The sequence below is a fragment of the Mya arenaria genome, chromosome 5 (genome assembly GCF_026914265.1).
Source record: "Mya arenaria isolate MELC-2E11 chromosome 5, ASM2691426v1".
In the NCBI taxonomy this organism is placed as follows: Eukaryota; Metazoa; Mollusca; class Bivalvia; order Myida; family Myidae; genus Mya; species Mya arenaria.
The window spans coordinates 24,284,783-24,305,680 of NC_069126.1; the positions used below are offsets into that span (position 1 = coordinate 24,284,783).

General features: G+C 33.0%; 1 protein-coding gene and 1 long non-coding RNA gene across 3 annotated transcripts; both read left to right on the forward strand.

Annotated features, from left to right (window-relative positions):
* The first annotated feature begins 2,968 nt into the window (after window positions 1-2,968).
* Window positions 2,969-7,788, forward strand: LOC128234960 (uncharacterized). 2 transcript variants are annotated; one of them, XR_008261083.1, is made up of 5 exons: window positions 2,969-3,214; window positions 4,291-4,367; window positions 5,037-5,128; window positions 5,904-6,034; window positions 7,077-7,788. It is a non-coding gene; the product is annotated as an uncharacterized LOC128234960 (long non-coding RNA). The 2 variants fall into 2 exon arrangements; XR_008261084.1 differs by having other exon boundaries at window positions 2,969-3,207.
* Window positions 7,789-19,157: 11,369 nt separating this feature from the next.
* Window positions 19,158-20,281, forward strand: LOC128235568 (neuronal acetylcholine receptor subunit beta-4-like). Its single transcript, XM_052950380.1, has 2 exons — window positions 19,158-19,349; window positions 19,529-20,281. Exons 1-2 carry the CDS (start codon window positions 19,158-19,160, stop codon window positions 20,279-20,281), a joined length of 945 nt encoding a protein of 314 aa, XP_052806340.1.
* The last annotated feature ends 617 nt before the right edge of the window (window positions 20,282-20,898 follow it).

Sequence of the window (20,898 nt, forward strand, 5' to 3'; positions counted from 1 at the left end):
TATACATCTGGGTTTTATCTGTAATGGACCACATTTTCCAAAATGTATGTAGGCAAATGAGTTACATGGAAATAAAAACTATCTATACATAATAATAAGTGATTTGTGAACATGTGTTTACCTTGGTATTATATACCCATATATATATTATATGACATAATATTGGGTTAATACAAAAAAAATGAAATAATATATAATTAGGTTAATGATAAATCAAGCAAATTTAAACTAACACAAACAATTATATGTATATATTTACATTATTTCACAGTAAAATATAATAGAAATTTATAAACATTGGCATAATGCTTAAATCAGTTATCTATTTCAAGGCAGTTGTCATTAAATCATAAAATTTAAAGCTGCACTCTCACAGATATACCATTTTTACAACTTTTTTATTTTGTCTTGGAAAGAACAAATTTTTGCATAAATATCTGCAAACCAATGATATAAGATTGCTGCCAAAAAATCAGATCGTAGATTTCCATATTTCCGTTCGAAAATTAATGTTTTATGGCTTAAACCGTTACTAATGGTTTAAGAAAAATGCATAAAACATTACTTTTTAAACTTAAATATAAAAATCTGCTATCTAATTTTTTGTCAGCTGTCTTAAATAACTGGTTTCCATGGATTTTCGCAAAAATTGCCTCATTCCAAGACAAAAAAATTGTCAAAACGTTCAATCTGTGAGAGTGCACCTTTAAGGTCAAAACAACTAGAAAATGGAACTTTAAACAATAAACTTAAAAACCATGACTTATGGTACAAGTATTTCCACATCGGAGCGGCTGGTTCTTACACACTGACAGTGACACACAATACACTCCACTCCTCTCCATTAACCCTTTATATATATATTACAGTCGAAACTCGTTGGCTCGATATCTCATGGCTCGATATCCTCGTTGGCTTGAACCAGATTAAAAGAACTGATTTTGTTTAACTCTTTGTTCATATAAAATTTGATCGGATGGCTCGATATATTGTCTCAGGGTCGATATTTCTCCACGCTCGAAGTCATTTTCGCGGTTCCAAGTAAGAATTTCACAATTTTGTTTGCTTGGGTCGATGTCATTTTCGCGGGTTCAGGTAAGAACCTCACACCTTGATTTGTTTTGTTGGCTTCATTTAGCACACGGCGCTAATCGATAAAAATTAATTCAATTTATTATAATTATTATCAAATTTGAATGACTTAACAGTTTGAATAAACATGCCATCACTTTATCTAAGTTATTTCCCTAATTGTTATACATGTATAAATTTCAATGCATCCTGATATAACTAATAAGCTATGTTTTTGTTACCCACTGTTTAAAATTACTTGTTTGTTGTTTTCGCATAATTTTTATAATTAATAAAAACAATCAAATAATATTTTCTAAGTATCGAATAAGTGATGTTACGAACTTTACGACATGTAACTATGTCCAATTAATACTCTTCTCTTGCGGAGATAGCATAGCCAATAACAAACGAGGTAAACAAGACTTTTTGTAACGAATAATAAAAAAATAACATTCTGTAAGCAATCCCGCTTGGCTCGATATTCTCGAGGCTTGAAGTATTTTGGCTGGTCCCTAGAATATCGAGCCATCGAGTTTCGACTGTAGTTTAAAGCTGACGGAGGCACTCCTGCCATGTACCACTGCCACCATTTAAGTAAACCTGGGAGGAGAAGTGCCCCAGTGTGGAGCTTGAACCAACAACAACTGCTGGAACACTATCATGGCGCTGTAACCAACTGAGCTAACTGAACGGCTGGTTCTCATCGACACGATCTACATCTACAATAACTTTACAATGTACATGAATACATAAATAACTAAAGTATGAATGCAATGTATTCATGTACATTGTAAAGTTGATGTCTACTGTTCTACTTTAAAAGACACATGCATGTACCCCAAAATTAGTTTTGACAGGCATGACTCACTAATGCCAGTTGTGAGCTTGTTCCTAGCTTTGATCAAGATATTTCTGTCTGAAAATGACATTGAATACACTCTAAAGCCTAAAAGGCTGTAAAATATGCATTCAACATCTTGATAAGCAACTAACTTAAATAAATTAAAATATTAGGATACAGAATGATGTGAAAGAGACTTTAAAAATATCGCTGCATTGTTGGATGTTGGTGCTGTCATCTGATGATCTGTCAGCGGCAATGATTGAGGCAAGCATCAAGTATATTTAAATAAACATTGCATTTTAACAGATTAAATGTTTTGACAACTGTTTTATTTTTTGTCTTTATACAAGCCAATTAATGCATAAGTGCAAGAAAAACAGTGACACAAGACTGCTTAAAAAAACATTGGATTGCATATATATTTAAGTTAAAGCTTCACTCTCACAGATATACCATTTTTACAACTTTTTTTATTTTTTGTCTTGGAAAGAGCAAATTTTTGTATAAATATCTGCAAACCAATGATATAGGATTGCTTACGAAAACCCAGATCATAGATTTTCATATTTCCGTTTGAAAATTAATGTTTTATGGCTAAAACCGTTAATAAACGTTTTAGAAAAATGAACAAAACATCAATTTTTGAACTGGTATATATAAAAATCTGCGATCTATATTTGTCAGCAGTCTTATATAACTGCTTTCCATGGATTTTCGCCAAAATTAGTACATTCCAAGACAAAACATAAAAAAGTTGCCAAAATGTTCAATCTGTGAGAGTGCAGCTTTAAGAAAATTATGTTTTATGCATTTTTCTTCCAACTGTTAGTAGCACTTTTAGCCATAAAACAATTTTTTTAACGGAATATGTAAATCTGCGATCTGATATGTGAGAGTGCAGCTTTAAGGAGTACTTCGTTATATCAATAAAATATACTCGTTAAACTGTCAATTGTTTACGTATCTACATAAATTCAATTACCTTTTGAACTAGAAGGTGTTATATTTTCAAAGAAAATAGCCATTTACGTCTGTTCAGTGTCGGTCAAATTCGATGTTTTGAATCACTCTAGCGCGTGCTAAATACTAAATGACGCAATGTTTTGGACTGGTCTTCATTTTCTTCGATACAGGCACAACCGAGCGTAAATATTAAGCGAGAAAGTCTAGTGGAACGATGCAGGGTTCATTGGGTTTGTTTACAAAAATTCAAGCATCCGGTTAAGAAGACGACAAATAAGAATGGTATTAAGTTGGTAGAATGGAACTCCTTCCTGATTCCTGCACATGTAAGTTGTAAGTATTGACTATATCGGGATACCATACAGGACACTCAAGTTTTATTTTATATTTTCTTAATTATCATGCAAATGAAAATAATCACTATCATTTAAAAGTTATTCAGGGATAGTTGCAAATGGTTTGTTTACATTAATTAGTTTTATGAATTTAATTGAATACACAAATTTTTATTAGAGCTTTGCACCAAATTAAATTCAGTTCATTTTACGGGAGTAACCCACACTAGCGGATCCAGAAAGGGGGTGGGACCCCCCCCCCCAAAAAAAAAAAAAATATTCTGTAAAGAATCTCAAGACAATTATTAAAAAAATCTTTTGATCTTTGATATCATAATGGTAATTTTTTTTTACCAAAATGTAAAAAAAAATATCAAGTCAGAGAATGGGTTGGAACCGGTGTCGCCAAAATTGCAGTCCAGTGTTGTATCCACTGTGCTATGAAGGCTTATCCTAAACAATTGGAATATTTAATCTTTATACCTAACTTGTAATATATTGGCGAATTTTTTTTATTGTAAATTATGTGGTACTTCAGTTTGTAAGTTTTAATGCATTGTACACATAGATACCAAGTTTATGTCAGTTTTCGTCAATTTTCTTTTTTTCCGCTATTTCATTAAACAGATTACTGCCCCTTTTAAACAAGTCTTTTGGAGGAACTGTTGGGGATTGTTATTAAAGCTGCATTTTCACAGATTTACCACTCTGACAACTTTTTTTCATCATGGAATGAATCATGCAATGTTAGTGCATAAATTATGTCCGCGAACTATGATTTAAAACTGCTGAAAAAATATCAGATAGCTGTTTTTCATATGTACGTTCATAATTGTTGTTTTGTGACTTAAATTTGAACACTTTCAGAAAAATGAAATATTAAGCAGATTTCTCAATACATGACATCTGTTTTATTGTCAGCAATTAAAGGCATTGATTCTCTGAGATAATAATAATGTTAAAACAGTCAATCTGTGAGAGTGCAGCTTTAAGACTCATTTTTCCTAAGATCAGCCAAGTTAGTATTATAGCTAATTTAAGCTTAAAAGTAGGTGAATTTTATATTTATTTCAGACCAGATACTTTTGAGGGACCAATTTAAGGGCAAACAGACAAACGTTTTGATGCAAAGAAAGCATTGGATTTGAAAGGTAGATTTTTAACACATATTTACATGTACTCAATGTCATTTACTAGGGCCTAAAAAAATAAATTGTTTGGTTAGGGTTACATCCTTTTCAAAAAAAGGTAGGGTAGGTAGGCTTTTTTTTTTTTTTTTTTTTTTTTTATTAGGCTTTATATAAGAATATCATTGGAGAATGGTGTTAAAGCTATCTTCTGTATAAGCGTTTAAGGTTTAAACTAAATATTGAAAAGCAATTAAAAAAAAACGGATTTTTTTTTTTTTTTTTTTTTTTTTTTTTTAGTTTTTCATTATTTTTTTCAAACTGACTATAAAAACGGAAGGGTCGGCGCCTATTCCGTAGGTAGGGTCGGGTAACCCGAACCAAATGTATTTTTTTTTAGGCCTAGTATAACATAATGTATTCAAGTATAAGATATTTCAAGTATTTGGTCAGGTTGTTAGGTTTAATTGAAACTGTTAAGCAAATAAATGAAAGTCCATGCAATTTTGCATGCACATGTTTGTTGCATGCAGATTTTACTCAGATGGCATAGGGTACAGTTACTCTTGTAACTTGCTTAAAATAAATGCAAATAATTCTGCATGTGTCTGAAGTCATGTTTTATTTTTCTCTACAAATTGTTTTAAAAAATGCAATTGTTTGATTTCCTTTCTTATGTGTTATGCATTGCAGTTCCCATGGAGAAGAAAAATGGAGTGATTCTAAAAGTATGAAGATACTCCTGTGTACTCCTGTGTATAATGAGGAAATCTTGTCAGTGAATGGTAAGTTCTCTTTGGATTAATTCTATGTATAACAATATAAATATGAGGTAAGCCAAGAAATGAGAATTAACATAATTATTCTGTTCAAACATACATTGACATATTAAATATAAAGACATATGTATGATTTGTCTCTGCTATTATACTCCTACCACTTGATGGTTAGGGTTCATTTGGACAAGTCTTCTTTTATCCATAATTCCAAATGCTTCTGAGATTTCTAACACATATTAAATATGTTGAGGAGAAGTGCTGTGCAAAAAACATTTTTGTTTATGGTATTTTAGAGTTATTGGTCTTTGATTATTTTTCTTTCACTTTTCTATGTTTTTGAGGTATTAACTTCAAACTTCATGCACATATTGGACGTGATAAGAAAAATAGCTGTGCATATGAATCATTAAATTGTGTATGGTAGTCAAAGAATTGTAAACCTTTGATTATTATCTTTATATTTTTTTATTTTTTTCTTCTCTTCATAACTTTTTTTCATTTTTTACTTTAATTTAACAAAACACTATTCTGTTTTTGGTATATTAAGGATTATTTTCTTATGTTTATTTTGTGCTTGGCAGTTTTAAAATTATTGCCTAATTGGTTACTGTATGCTTAAAAGCAAACATCACTCTCAGTGAAACCTCTTATTACAATAGGTGATAGCTGTAGTTTTTTATGGAAACAAGTGTTTGACAGTATGAGTCATTTTTTAGTAGCAATATATTATGTACATTTAAGGTATAAGTTCTCTTTTGCTAATTGTTCAGTTGTTTTTCAGTTGTTGCAATTGTGGACCAGGCCAGAGTTGTACTAAACCAACTAAGACACAATGAGATACAGGAATGACACAATGAGAAACAGGAAACAGGAGAGTGATGAATGATCGCCACCTGTTACAAATTCATCTAGGTACAGTTTTTATTCCAGATTATGTTCATCATGTTTGTTTAAGACCGTGATGATGAGGACTAATCTATTGATTATCCCTTGCCAAAAGGCAAAGTGGATACAGTAATTGTGTAATTGTGCACGTGTGTGTGCGTGTGCACGGAATGTAATCTTGAGCATAAATCCCCCCGATATTAACTTCAAACTTCATATACAGATAGATCCCTATTGAGAAGAAATGCAGTGTTAAGGGACCATAACTCTGTTTACAGTTCTTTTTGTAATAACCCTTTGTTATATTTCATACTGAGTTTTTGTCTGCAGCAGAACTTGAAAAGTCTTTGAGGTGTTGATCTCAAACTTCAAATATGTACAGATAGATCTCATTTAGCAGAAGTGCAGTGCACAGAAACCATAACTCAAGATTTTTTTGTAGTAGTTGCCCTTTGTTAGTTTTCAATGTTATCCTTTGGTGTAATGCACAGTTGTGATCATGCTCAAATATGCTCATTCACATTAAAATTAATTGTCCAGGTTCAAATCCTGTGATAGAAACAATTATTTTCTTTCTGTGTTTAGCAAAGTTTATATGAACTATCTATCAATGTAAAATAAACTAAGATTTGTGTGTTTTTATCATTTCTTATTTATTTGTATATTTTTTGTTACATATTTTTATGTGCATATATATAAAATCTATATCACAAAAAGTGTGGCTAATTTTTAATATTAAGATATAATATGTATAAGAACTATCATATTTCAAAATCAACCATAGAGCTTTTGCAAGATAGATAATAACTTAATGTATCTGATGAACAATAATGTGATTTTGGGATGCCAGCAATAACTTTTCAAGGTGAAAATATGTTCTTGTCATTGATTTTACATATAAGTAATCAGTATGCAAAGCCCTTTCAAATAATACTTATATGGGGTAACTATCAAATTTTAACATTGAAGCCAATGGCACAAATGAATGAAAAGCTCCTTAATAGTTCAATATTTGAAGCCAACAATGGAACTGTGTTTATGTATTGCTTAATGTTCCTTTTTCTTTCAGAAAACTCCCCACATCCAACAAGAGACAATCTGACTTCAAAATCTTCATTGAAGGCAACTTAATGGACAAGACATCCGTCACATAAAGATTCACTAAAATTGGAATGATATACCAATTTTAACTTTTAACAGACAAATACATTATAGATTTGAAAATAGATTACCCTTAAATAAGTTGGATGATTAACATTTACCTCAACACAGTACAAAGTGCTCATGTTGAACTATTGTGATTGATCATAGTCTGTCCTTCATTTTTATTAACAGTTTCATACAGTGTTAACACTTTAGTATGGGGACTCATTTTTAGCTCAACTTTTCGAAGAATATGGAGAGCTATACTACTCACCCAAGCGTCGGCGTCACCCCTTGGTTAAGGGTTTGCGTGCAAGCACACATAGGTTAATATCTCAGCAACTACTTGAGGTATTGCATTGAGACTTTATACAATGGTACTCAACCATCCAACCTACTTAATTAACCAAGTTTGATAACTCTACTTTGCATTTAATGCCAATAATAGGCCTTTAATATTTGACTTAGAAATTCTGGTTAAGGTTTTGCATGCAAGCACACATAGGTTAATATCTCAGCAACTACTTGAGGTATTGCATTGAGACTTGATACAATGGTACTCAACCATCCAACCTACTTATTTAAACAAGTAAGATAACTCTAGTTTGCATTTAATGTAAATAATAGGCCTTTATTATTTGACTTGGAAATTCTGGTTAAGGTTTTGCATGCAAGCACACATAGGTTAATATCTCAGCAACTGCTTGAGGTATTGCATTGAGACTTGATACAATGGTACTCAACCATCCAACCTACTTAATTTACCAAGTGAGATACTCTAGTTTGCATTTAATTCAAATACTTGCCTTTATGATTTCACTCAGAAATTCTGGTTAAGGTTTTGCATGTAAGCACACATAGGTTAATATCTCAGCAACTACTGGATGAATTGCATTGAGACTTTATACAACCACCCAACCTAATTGAATAATCAAGTTAGATAAAAATTCTGGTTAAAATTTTGCATGTAACCACATTTATGTTAATATCTCCGCACATCATGTATTGCATTGAAATCTAATGTAACAGTGATCCATGCATGTTTCGCCAAAACTTTTCAATCCTTACACTGAAAAGCAGCGGAATAGTCGAGAGCGCTGTCTCTGTGACAGCTCTTGTCTCTTTGGTCTTTATTCATACTGGCCAGAATATGTTTACCAAAAAAATCTTAATAGAGATTGATAACTGTTCAGGTTGGACAAAAAGCATGTAGGTTGTTTGTTCTAATAATATAAACTGTAAATGCTTCAGAAACTATATATATAATTTTTCATGATATTTGTCAGTATTTATTCTCGTCAACATTTAAATAATATTAGGTGAAACTTGTTTATTGGTCAAAATGTGTTTGATTAGAGTGGCCTCAAGTTCCACTTCATATGAATGAAATTTGGTCAAGTTTTAGAAAAAAACTATGTTCTAGTTTTATAGGCCATATTCTCTTCCCAAGCTTTCCTTAAAGAATGAATGTAGGTAATATGAAACAGGAGTCACTAAGTCAAGTATTAAAAACCTTAAAAATTGCTATTCATAGAGGTATCGTTTCCTCATCATAAATCACAACTTAGCCAGCAAGACTTTTCAACAAATAAGGCATAACATGTAAAAAGTTAATAATTAGGCACATATTTTAGTGAATAAAAGCTTGTGAACATATTATTGAAACAAATAATGTGTCTGGTTCTGAGGTGAGCAATAAAGCACATTGCTTAGTAACAATTGAGCTAGCTCATTATTAAAAGTTTGTTTTAAACTTGAATTAAATGAATGCAAATCATATATTATTATTTTTAATCTATTTTTTTTTTTTTAGTTACATTGTTCTGTTGTTAATTTCCATACTGACTTGGTCAATTATGGCTAATTGTCTAATTATATTTTAACTTCTAACCTAAATGTATCATTGTACTTTTGAGTGTTCTGTTAACTATATTGCACATTACCCTATATGACAGTATAAATTCAATAAAACCTTATTAAGTTCCATACATATTGGAGCACATGGTAAGCCTCTAGAAATGTCACTTCTTAAACCTAGATTCTTGATCTGTTCGCCACATTGTTTTGTTAATTTTTTGTTTATAAAAACAAATGATTGTTTAATGTCAAGGAAACCTTTTTAAAGTTAAAATGTAAATGAACATAGATAACTGTCAAATATTATTTACCATTTAATAACTGTCTAAAGGCAAAATTTCCATTCATTTTTATACGCCCATCTTACGATGGCCGTATTATGGGAACACCCATGGCGGGCGGGCGGCGGGCGGGCGGCTCCACAATGTTGTCTGCTCTCTAACTTGAACATTTCTCATCCAATTTCCACCAAACTTCATGAAAGTGTTTGTTGGTGAAATATCTAGGTCAAGTTCGATAACCAGCCAAATCGCTTTAGGCACTCCAGAGTTATGGCCCCCTGAATTTGTCAAAATTGGCCATTTTAGCTTTGTCCGCTCTCTTACTTGATCATTTCTCATCCAATTTCCACCAAACGTCATGAAAGTGTTTGTTGGTGAAATATCTCGGTCAAGTTCAATAACCAGCCAAATCGCTTTATGCACTCCAGAGTTATGGCCCCCTGAATTTGTCAAAATTGTCCATTTTAGCTTTGTCCGCTCTCTAACTTGAACATTTCTCATCCAATTTCCACCAAACTTCATGAAAGTGTTTGAGGTGAAATATCTAGGTCAAGTTCGATAACAAGCCTAATCGCTTTAGGCACTCCAGAGTTATGGCCCCCTGACTTTATCAAAATTGGCCATTTTAGCTTTGTCTACTCTCAAACTTGAACAGTTTTTATCCGAATTTCACCAAACTTGCTACTATAAATGTTTGTTGGTATATATTCTTGGCAAAGTTCTATAACCAGCCAGGCTCTTCAGGATTATGGCCCTTGAATTGGTCAAAATTTGCCATTTTTGCTTTGTCCACTGTCTAATTTGAACAGTTATCATCTGATCTTCACCAAACTTGCTGAAAATATTTGTTGGTAAAATAAATCGGTCAAGTATGATAATCAGCCAAATGCCCCGAAGCACTTCAGGATTACTGCCCTTGCCATTTAAGCTTTGTCTACTCTCTAACTTGAACAATTCTCATCTGACCTTCACCAAACTTGCTGAAAATGTTTGTAGCTATAAAATCTTTACCAAGAATGTTTGCCGGTATAAATGCTTTGCCAAGTACACACTGATTGTCTCTTGGGTACGATTAAGGATGAATTTAGAATCCAAGAAATTATTGATGGGCGTATTTTGTGAGTGTCACTCTTGTTATATTTGATTTGGGTCCCTAGGGTCATGGTCACTGTAACTAAAAATAGAAAAATGCTTGGTACTGAATAACTTCAGTTTTAATACATTTAAAACTGAATCTCACAATAAAGGCTGAAGTTCTTGTTGCATTGCAGCATTTCTAGTTAACTTTTTAATTTGACTCTTTTTATTGCTTTCGACAGGCACATATTACATCATTATTGTATTCATTTTTAAGACAAAGCCTCATTTAATTGAGCGTGCTGTCCAAAGACAGCTCTTGTTGACATAATTATAAGACACCTTATGTTATGGTTTATATGAACAATAGCTGTTTCTGTGTATGTTTTAGAAGAAACTTCCATTTCTTATCATATTGATGGACATAGATATACATACATATACAGGATTATTGACATCTGGCCCCAATTTCTCGAAACTTCTTAAGCTTAACAGGCTTAAGTCGGTTATTTAAATTAGCCAAAATACATACTGAAAATGGATTTTGATAAATAAAAAATGGTTTATTCTGATAATCATACAGAATATTCCTACATAATTTCTAAAAATTCTTGAAGAAGTTAATATAACACATTTTATAGAACAACAAAAATAGTGAGATTAGCTTAATCCTGTTATAAGAGACTTAAGAAGTTTCGAGAAATTGGAGCCAGATTCTTAGGATTAAATTTACTAATGTTCTGTTCATGTTCAAAATAGATACAGTTATGGTAAATGCATAGTCTTGTTTGTTTATAACATAGACAACCATGTCTTTTGGTTGTCCTGGTCTCCTGTCCTGTTATGTGAATTGGGTTTTATGGACATCTTCGATATTGTAGGTCCAATTCTAGTGTCTAGCTGGAAAAGTATTTAGCCTAGGGAGACCTTAGTTTGGGTTATCATGTTGGATATGTCTAAATGTTGGCATGTCGGGAAATGACAATTTTAGGCTATGATTTTAGGCTATGACAATTTAAAAATGTAGACGTTGCTGGGCAAGGCTCCACACCCAAGTGACTGTCGCATTATATTCTTGAAAAAATGCCTTGGGCTTTTGGTTTGTTATGAATTTTGCGAGTCTGGCAAATATCTGCATTATAAAATTCATCGACATACAGGTGACAGAGAAAAAGGTCAATTTTCAATGATTTCAAAAGATTTATTAATCTAAAAGGGGATCATCATAAATGAATACAGAGAACAAGGTTAATTGATTTGACAGAGGATTGATGCAGAGCTTCAAAAATTAAGGAGACAATTTCAGAAAAATGCACATAAATGATTTTTGTTTATTTGTGTTGTTTGATAACTGCTGTGTGTCAATTTTTATTTAATTTCATTTTACCCCCCAAATCACACTTCACACAATACATGGTTTCTACACTTTAGGTTTGTTATACTGTTTTATAGTATCTATTGAATACAGTAAAATTTCTGGTCATTGTATTGCAAAATTTGTGCTAATAATTTGCAATTTCAGAAATTCTCATTTTTATTTAATTTTTCAAACATTTTCCCCAAAATTCACATTTCACAAAATTACATAGTTTCTTTACTTTTGATATATTAAACTGTAATATTTATGAAATACGGTAATTCTGGTCATTCTATTGCAATATTTGAAAAAGTTATTGGCAAATTCCAGAAATTCTCATTTCCATTTAATTTTTCATACATTTTACCCCGAAAATCATATTTTAAAAAAAAACTGTGTTTCTATATAATATGTAATAATGTTAAATGATATATATTAGCTGCAGTAGTTCTGGTGTTTTTATTGCAAAATAAGGCAGAGTTATTGGCAAAATTCATAAATTGTCATTTTCATTTAATTTTTCCAACATTTTACCCCAAAAATCATTTTTTGCGCCATATAATTGTTCTATGATTTAAGTATATTAAATATGTTGCCTGATATGACATAAATTCATCAAAATTATTTTTGTGCAGTTTTCTCCATTTTTTGTTCAAAAATCTCCGTTTGTATACATTGAATAGAGAACAGAGGTGTTGAAGCACTGCTTCAACACCTCTGAGAATGAGTATAGTATAGTGCAACGCTACCACAATGTATATAGACTATAACACAGGTTCAAATTTACAGATAGAGAATAGTGCACGCCACCACAATGTATATAGACTATAACAGAGGAATTGATGTAAAGTTTCAAAATCTCTGGTTGATACATTGCATAGAGAACAGGGGTGTTGAAGCACTGCTTCAACACCTCTTGACAATGAATAGAGTATAGCGCACGCCACCACAATGTATATAGACTATAACAGAGGAATTGATGTTAAGTTTCAAAATCTCTGGTTGATACATTGCATAGAGAACAGGGGTGTTGAAGCACTGCTTCAACACCTCTTGACAATGAATAGAGTATAGTGCACGCCACCACAATGTATATAGACTATAACAGAGGAATTGATGTAAAGTTTCAAAATCTCTGGTTGATACATTGCATAGAGAACAGGGGTGTTGAAACACTGCTTCAACACCTCTTGACAATGAATAGAGTATAGTGCACGCTTCCACAATGTATATAGACTATAACAGAGGAGTTGAAGTAAATCTTCAAAATCTCTGGCTGTATACATTGTATAGAGAACAGGGGTGTTGAAGCACTGCTTCAACACCTCTTGACAATGAATAGAGTATAGTGCACGCTTCCACAATGTATATAGACTATAACAGAGGAGTTGAAGTAAATCTTCAAAATCTCTGGCTGTATACATTGTATAGAGAACAGGGGTGTTGAAGCACTGCTTCAACACCTCTTGACAATGAATAGAGTATAGTGCACGCTTCCACAATGTATATAGACTATAACAGAGGAGTTGAAGTAAATCTTCAAAATCTCTGGCTGTATACATTGTATAGAGAACAAGGGTGTTGAAGCACTGCTTCAACACCTCTGAGAATGAATAGAATATATACCGTGCACAGTATATACTGGTATAGAATATAACACCAGTGTATGTACTGTCACGGTGTATCGTGCATATCCATATAGTGTATAGAGTCTATGCACTGTGTTGATATAAGATATCAATCTCAACTTGGTCTAAGCATTCTAGATTTAATATTTTTTTCTAGATTCAAATATTTCACTGTTTAGGAGATTTAGCGCGAACCTCGGCGTTTTGAACGAGTCATAATATTTGTATCCCTAAGCAGTACGCACGATTCGTCAAGATTCGCGAAGACGCCGTCACGTATGTGCCAACGACTAGATACGTTTCAATAACGTTCTGTGACCCGAGGACGATCGTGGCCACCACGATTGTTCAAAGTTAATTGGCTTTGCGGCAAAAAAACTTAAACATGAACAACGATAGTAAAATATTACACTGCTAATGGTCATGAAAACGTCCCGATTGCTTTTCGTCGTCACGGAAAATCTCATCTTTTCGATGCGTTTAACGATTACTGTCAAAGGTACCGCCGCTAAGAATTGGGCGATATGGTGTGCCATTGCATATGCCATGAACATTTAAAAATATATTAGATTTTAGTTATATTTAGCAGAACCAGTATTACTCTGGTTCAAAGCAGTCTTTGTTGAAACTGGTAGACATTTATTTAAAAAACATCAATATAACACAAACTTCCTCTTTCCTCTATCTCTCACGGGTTTCATTGTAAACAAGCAAAGATTTGCAATGATAAGTGTCCGCAAACACACCGAACACCAACTAAAATCTAAGGGTGAAGTATAAAATGTAATGCTGATAACTTGACAATATGCACGCTCGTGTCCAGACGCTGATCGTATACTAAAAGTTAATATATTGCGAAACAGGAATAATTATTAACCATAAGTAAAATCACAATTAATAATTAATTTCAAATGTCCCATTAAAGAAGCAGTTTTTTCCACTCTATATTTGCACTTCTATTGATAAGTTGAAGTGTATGTAAGAGTTTAATCATTTCAGTATTTCTACCATTGAAGTCCATTTGAGACAGATTAAAGGGGATTTATTAAGGTTGATGCAAAACTATTTTTTACTTTAATTATTATGTTTACTAATTTGACATAAATGATCAAAATAAAAAAAATCATTTAATTTATGTACAGATAAAAAATATATATTACCGATATTTTTACTTGAAAATGTGTGTTCACTGCGCTATTAATTAAAAAAAAATCTCTTTATTAAGGCTAATATTTGTTATCGATACACAAATCATATGTTTTTTATATTTTTATAACTTAACTCAAATGTTTGTATTAACCTATATTGTGCCCATTTAAGTTGGCACTTTTAGCATTATTAATAGAATGGCAGATTTCCAAATCACTATTATATTACTTATACGTAATCGAAATAGCTCTTGGCAAAATTTCAACGAACTGAACTTGAATCTTCCATGTTTTCGTAAATTGGTTTTTGTAGCATACATTGTTTTACGAAATAAATAATAATGAAGATGTAGCGAGTCGACTTAAAAAAACACACACACAAAACAAGAACATAACAGAACAGAAATATGGTTTATTTGGTCTTAAACATATTGTTTCCACTTCATACACATAATTATAACACAAAATGTAAATGAACAAAGACAAATAATACAGAATAAAACACATAGTAAGGCATAGACATGAAGTTAATGAATGATATTAATAAATGAGTTTCTATAATTGCAATAGCTTTAGTTATATAAGTACACAAATTATTTACACGATTTTTTTTAAGACAGCAACACAAGAAACTTCCACATTTTTAATATAACGTTTTCTTACCTTTTTTCAACAATCACATTTTTAACAAAGTGGAGCTCTTCAAAAAAAGGCTCGTGTAGTATTTACACATAATAAACACTGTCTTTATTTTTCTGTTGGCACGTTGTGATCCGTACCATCCAGTTTCGACACGTAGTTTATGATCAGATAGAAGCATCCTCGTCAGACTTCTAGTAACGCGTCGATTATTTTGTTACTATATTTAGAAATTGTATAAACAGTTAACACACCACCCTCTCGCCACATGAAACCGTCCATCATTCTCTGTTTGAACATTGGTATAAATTTGATTTCTGTCGACCATGGCAGAATTATTCCATACAAAACTGGAACCTATAAGTATATCCCATGGCCGAGAGTGTAAGACAGGTTCATCCCGACCCAAGCGTAGGGTGTTTTGCGGAAACGAGGTTTACCGAGTTCCCGCAAAACACCATGCACGAGGGTCGGGATAAACCTATCTTACACGAGCGGCTATGGTAGATGCTATTTCTCCCACCTCAGTTAAACAAAATTGTGTAAAAATGTATTTTTTGCTGGAACTCTTTTGTGCGTAGTGAAAATAAATGCGTATGGATATTTGATAATTCGTGGTTGTCATGGATATGCTCGCAGTGATTCAGATTATGTTACTTGTCAAATCGGTCTTTAAATAGTTCGGAGGAAAGTGGAGCATTATTTCTTGAAATATGCGTGAAAACTTTTTTTATGGTGACATTTGAAGCAAGAAATAGTTAATTAGCATTCTAAATATCGGCACAAGACAAGGTTTCTATGATGCTACAGACGACTGTCTTCAACAAGGGAGGTAATTACAATGTGGCGAAAATTAAAAAGGAGTCCCTTACGGGCATTTTATCTTCACCCGTTGGCAAGATTATAAGTATCTTCCATGGCCGAGAGTGTAATATAGGTTCATTCCGACCCGAGCGTAGGGTGTTTTGCGGAAACGAGGTTTACCGAGTTTCCGCAAAACACCCTGCGCAAGGGTCGGGATGAAACTATCTTACACGAGCGGCTATGGTAGTTGCTTTTTCTCCCACCTCAGTTAAACAAAATTAATTAAAAATGTATTTTTTGCTGGAACTCTTTTGTGCTTAGTGAAAATAATTGCGTACGGATATGCGATAGCATGTGGTTGTCATGGATACGCGCGCAGTGATCCAGTTAATGTTTATAGTCAAATAGGGTTTTTTAAATAGTTCTAAGGAAGATGAAGCATTATTTCTTGAATGATGCGTGAAAACTGTTTTATGGTGACATTTGAAGCGAGAAATAATTAATTAGCATTCTATATATTACCATACGACAAGATTTCCTTGATGCTTCTGACGACAGTCTTCAACAAGGGAGGTTATTATAATGTGGTGACCGTTAAAAAGGAGTTCCATACGGGCATTTTATATTCGCCTGTGGGCAAGATAAGAATATCTAGCATGGTTAAATTATTGGATCTACTTATCTGAGGTGGGAGAAAAGAATTTCTAGCATGGTTAAATTATTGGATCTACTTATCTGAGGTGGGAGAAAAATATATCTTCTTAACATTACTCCACCAATTATGTTTGCCGTTGTGTTGATTGTGCCAACGTATGCATCAGGGTTTCAGACAATAATTATAGAAAACTCTGAAAAATTCATTTTTTTCTGACTCATCATGAAGGAACATGTCAATGACATGTAACACATAACCTTTTCAATTACCTACTTTCCGTATAAGATTATGCACCACCATTTTTTTCCAATATTAAAACAAGTTTATATATCAAATCATACAGATAAAGTCGATATGCATTGTTATCAATTGTGAAACGGTGATTTATCCGCCTAACCATTCCGTAGATAGCCTATTCCTAGATTTTGTAAACATACCTTAGTGTAAAACAGTATGATCGCTTTTCTACAACAATATGTAGAATTTCCTCAAAACAAACCTAGAAGTGTCAAATGCATAAATGCAACAATCGCTTTGTCTCAATCCCTGTGTAATTTTTGATTCCTCGTTAATTTAAGCTCAGTTTTCCAAACACCTTGCAAAATACGAGAGCGTTTCACACACTCACTTCTTTAAAAGTTTTAGCCAAAGCGCTGTCATTTTCAGCAGTGGTTATCTCTTTCGATCAATTGTAAATCCATGTAAATTTGTCGTGCTCCGTGTCTTGCTGCACTTCCCGCTTCATTGCACAGTCCATCCTTTTAGGGAGCCGTGTTGTCTGTACATCTAGCATGTGATGAGTGTACAAATGTATTTCTTTTAATTTACTGGGTATATCTGTCCAGTAGATTTAGAATTGAACAATAAGCAAAAACTGCGAAAGGTACATGCGTCGTTAGCGACGAGGTGCATCAGTAAGTAAAATTTCATGCGTTGTACACAACGATATTAATTTTGTGTAAGCTTTTGACAGTTTTCTTGTTTTGCAATTGTTTCATCTGTCGTCTCGTCCCTTTAAGCGTACTTTTATGATTTTGACTCTGAGACATTAATTTCAAAATCTAAGGGAAAACAACTTATTATGTTTCCCAATGCTTTGTGAAATATTCATATAATATTTTATTTCAGAGTTCAGCTATATTTTTAGAAACCCCCGCTAAACCTTAAGAAAAATTCTGGGTGCTGTCCATCTGTCCTTCCATAATTCACATTCTTCTTGTTGGAGCCATATCTTGGTAGGGTTCGGCCAGATAATATTTAAAAGTGGTCAAAATGTTTTCCTATCAAATCTACACCGCCTGTAAAAGTGGTTTTCGTGGGGTCAAATCTTTGTAACAAAGAAGAGACATTATATTTAGTCCAATATTAATCAATATTATTCAGAATATTTCCCTTGATGAACTCAAGGAAATGTTTAAAATTGGGTCACATGTGATCAAAGATAAGATCACGAAGCTGAATCTAAGATTTTTTGTCTAGAACCATGTCTTTGTAGGGGTTGGTTAGATTATGTTTAGATTTTGTTAAGTCAGAATGTTCCCATTGATCACCTCTCAACCACATGTAAAGGTTGATCTCATGGGGTCATAAACAATGCCACAAGGTCGTATATTGGAAAAATAGTTTTAACACACTCTTTAGGAGTTGAATTTAGTCCATCACATATGAAACCTTATCAAAATATTTTCTTTGATAAAATCATTGATAAATTTAAAAGTGGGTCATATGAAACTAGGTCATTAGGTCAAATTATTGAAAATTAATCATGTCCGCAATCACATAGTGGTATTGACTGGTAAGACTTTGTTCAAACTGTGGTCAGAATGTTCACCTTGTCTTTAAAAGTGGTTCAAATGGGGTCATACGGTCAAATGTTAGAGAAATCTTGAGAACAATCAAAGGCAATACATCCGCTTCATAAAACTTAATCAAAATATTAACCTCTATCGAATCTTTGATTAGTTTCAAACTTAATAACATGTGGTGTGCCAAATGTAAGAAAATTATTGTGGACACACTAGAAGCTATATTTTTGCAATATTTCTTGTCCAATCTTTATGAACCTTAATCAGAATGTTTGCCTTCATAATATAGAGTAAAACCACTATGTTACAACATGTATGTGAGATCTATATGCTACACTACATACAATATCCATTAATTTCAAATAATTGTAAACAAGCTATTATCTCATATCAAAGTTTCAAAAGTCCATCACTCTATAAGGTTAAATCAACTACATGTTTTGCTTGGACTATTTCACCTACACTTGATTTCCATTCCATCTACTTTACCTAATCAGGCAGAGAATGTAAATTAACAAATTTGATTGTTTCCATGTTAATCGCAGTTGAGAACTTAAAGAGCCCTTATTAAAACAAAAAATAATTTACATTTCGTCTACATGTTTAAAACATCAATTAAGCACCATGATAACCAATTGTTTTTAGGAAATAAACGAGCTAACTGGGAAGGTATCGGTAACTGGCACATTGGAATTAATATGGAAAGACGAGGAGCTTGTCTGGAAACCGGATGATTACAACTACATTTATTCAATAATGGTTCCCATCTCCGAGGTTTGGTACCCGCCCCTGTTCATTGGCAACCCGGATACCACCGCAACAGCTTTTAAAGTTGAGGACAGGAGCTATGTTCGGCTTTCGTCAGACGGCACAATCTCGTTCTATCCTTCCGGTGTATATTCAGTCAATAGTCCGCTGGATTCGAAATATTACCCCTATGATAAGCAGGTTGGTCATTTTAGATTTTGAAGCGAGTGAAAGTTAATTCATTGTAATTCAAATGTAAATAAATGTTAAACAAATTTGTCCTACTTTTTGAAATGCAAATGATTGTAATAACATTGATTAATAAAAAGAATGAAACGAAACCAATTCTAAAAATGTATATTTATTTTACTTGTTTTCAGACGTTCGGCATTCAATTTCTTGTCCCAGGTTTCATAAACACAGAAGTAAACCTCATTGAAGGAACTGTAACGTATATCGCATCGTCGTTCGAAGGAGACGGCGGATGGTCCCTGTTAAATCTGACAAGAGCGGTGACACTAGTCAGCCAATATACATCAGCAGCTACATTCACTGTCAGCTTAGAGAGAAAGTCGACGTTTATGGTTGTAAACATCATTCTGCCAATATTGTTTCTGGCTGTAATCAACCTGCTAGTGTTTGTACTGCCGCCCGATGCCGGGGAACGGGTATCATACTCCGTGACTCTACTCCTGTCGTTAGCAGTGTTTGTGACATTGCTTGGAGATAACCTGCCGAAAACGTCAGACCCGCTCCCCGTGCTTAGCTATTATCTGTTAGCAACCCTGACCCTCAGCACGCTCATGTGTGTTATGGCCATCCTGAATCTTTCAATATACCATAAAAATGAGCAATCTCGACCACCAAAGTGCATTTCAGTCGTAGCTGGTGCAGTACTTTGCCGAAATACATTTCTCAAGTCTCAGAAAGTTGAAGACATTGCCGAAACCGACATTAAACCGACAATGGAGAAACAAGGTGCAGAAATGAAGGTAGCAATCGAAGACAACAAGGAAGTAACGCTCAGCTGGAAGGATGTTAGTTACGCTGTTGATATTATGTGCTTAGTGGCATTTATAATTGTTATGTTTGTTATCAATATCTACTACCTTGTACAGTTAACATCACAATAGGCACCGAAATAGTTTTGCTTCGAACGACTTTTGTACGCAGCAGAAACGCTTTCTTATTTTATATAATTAGAATTGGCCTATTAAAGGATATTTAACGTTTTAAATGTCATTATTTAAAATTAAGTTTGAATTTTCTACAAAATAGCGTTATCAAATTATTATTATTTAATCTCATTTAAAGGAAAAAAACAACATTAAGAATGATTTTCTTCAAGTCGATATGTCATTGGCCAAAACCGAATGATTCATATTTTGTATTGAAAGAGAAAGATAAAATGCAAAACGTTGGAAAACATATACATGTATAAATGCCTATAAATAGAATTAAGGCATTAAAGGAACTAGTTTTACCAATTTGAATATCTTAACCAAAATTTCGAGTTACAATAAGTTCACCATAAAAAGATAGACAATTATTTATTTTCGAAATTGAAGAAGATATTGTAACAAAGTTGTAATACATAATGTGCCGTCCTTCTTTCGATCTAAAAATGGACAGTCGTCTGACAACACCTATTTTTTGCTTCCTGCTATACCAGTGTGTGTATACCACGTGGTTATTGCGTGTACCTTGTAGTTATCTCTGATTTAAATCTTCATTTTAAGCAAACTATTGC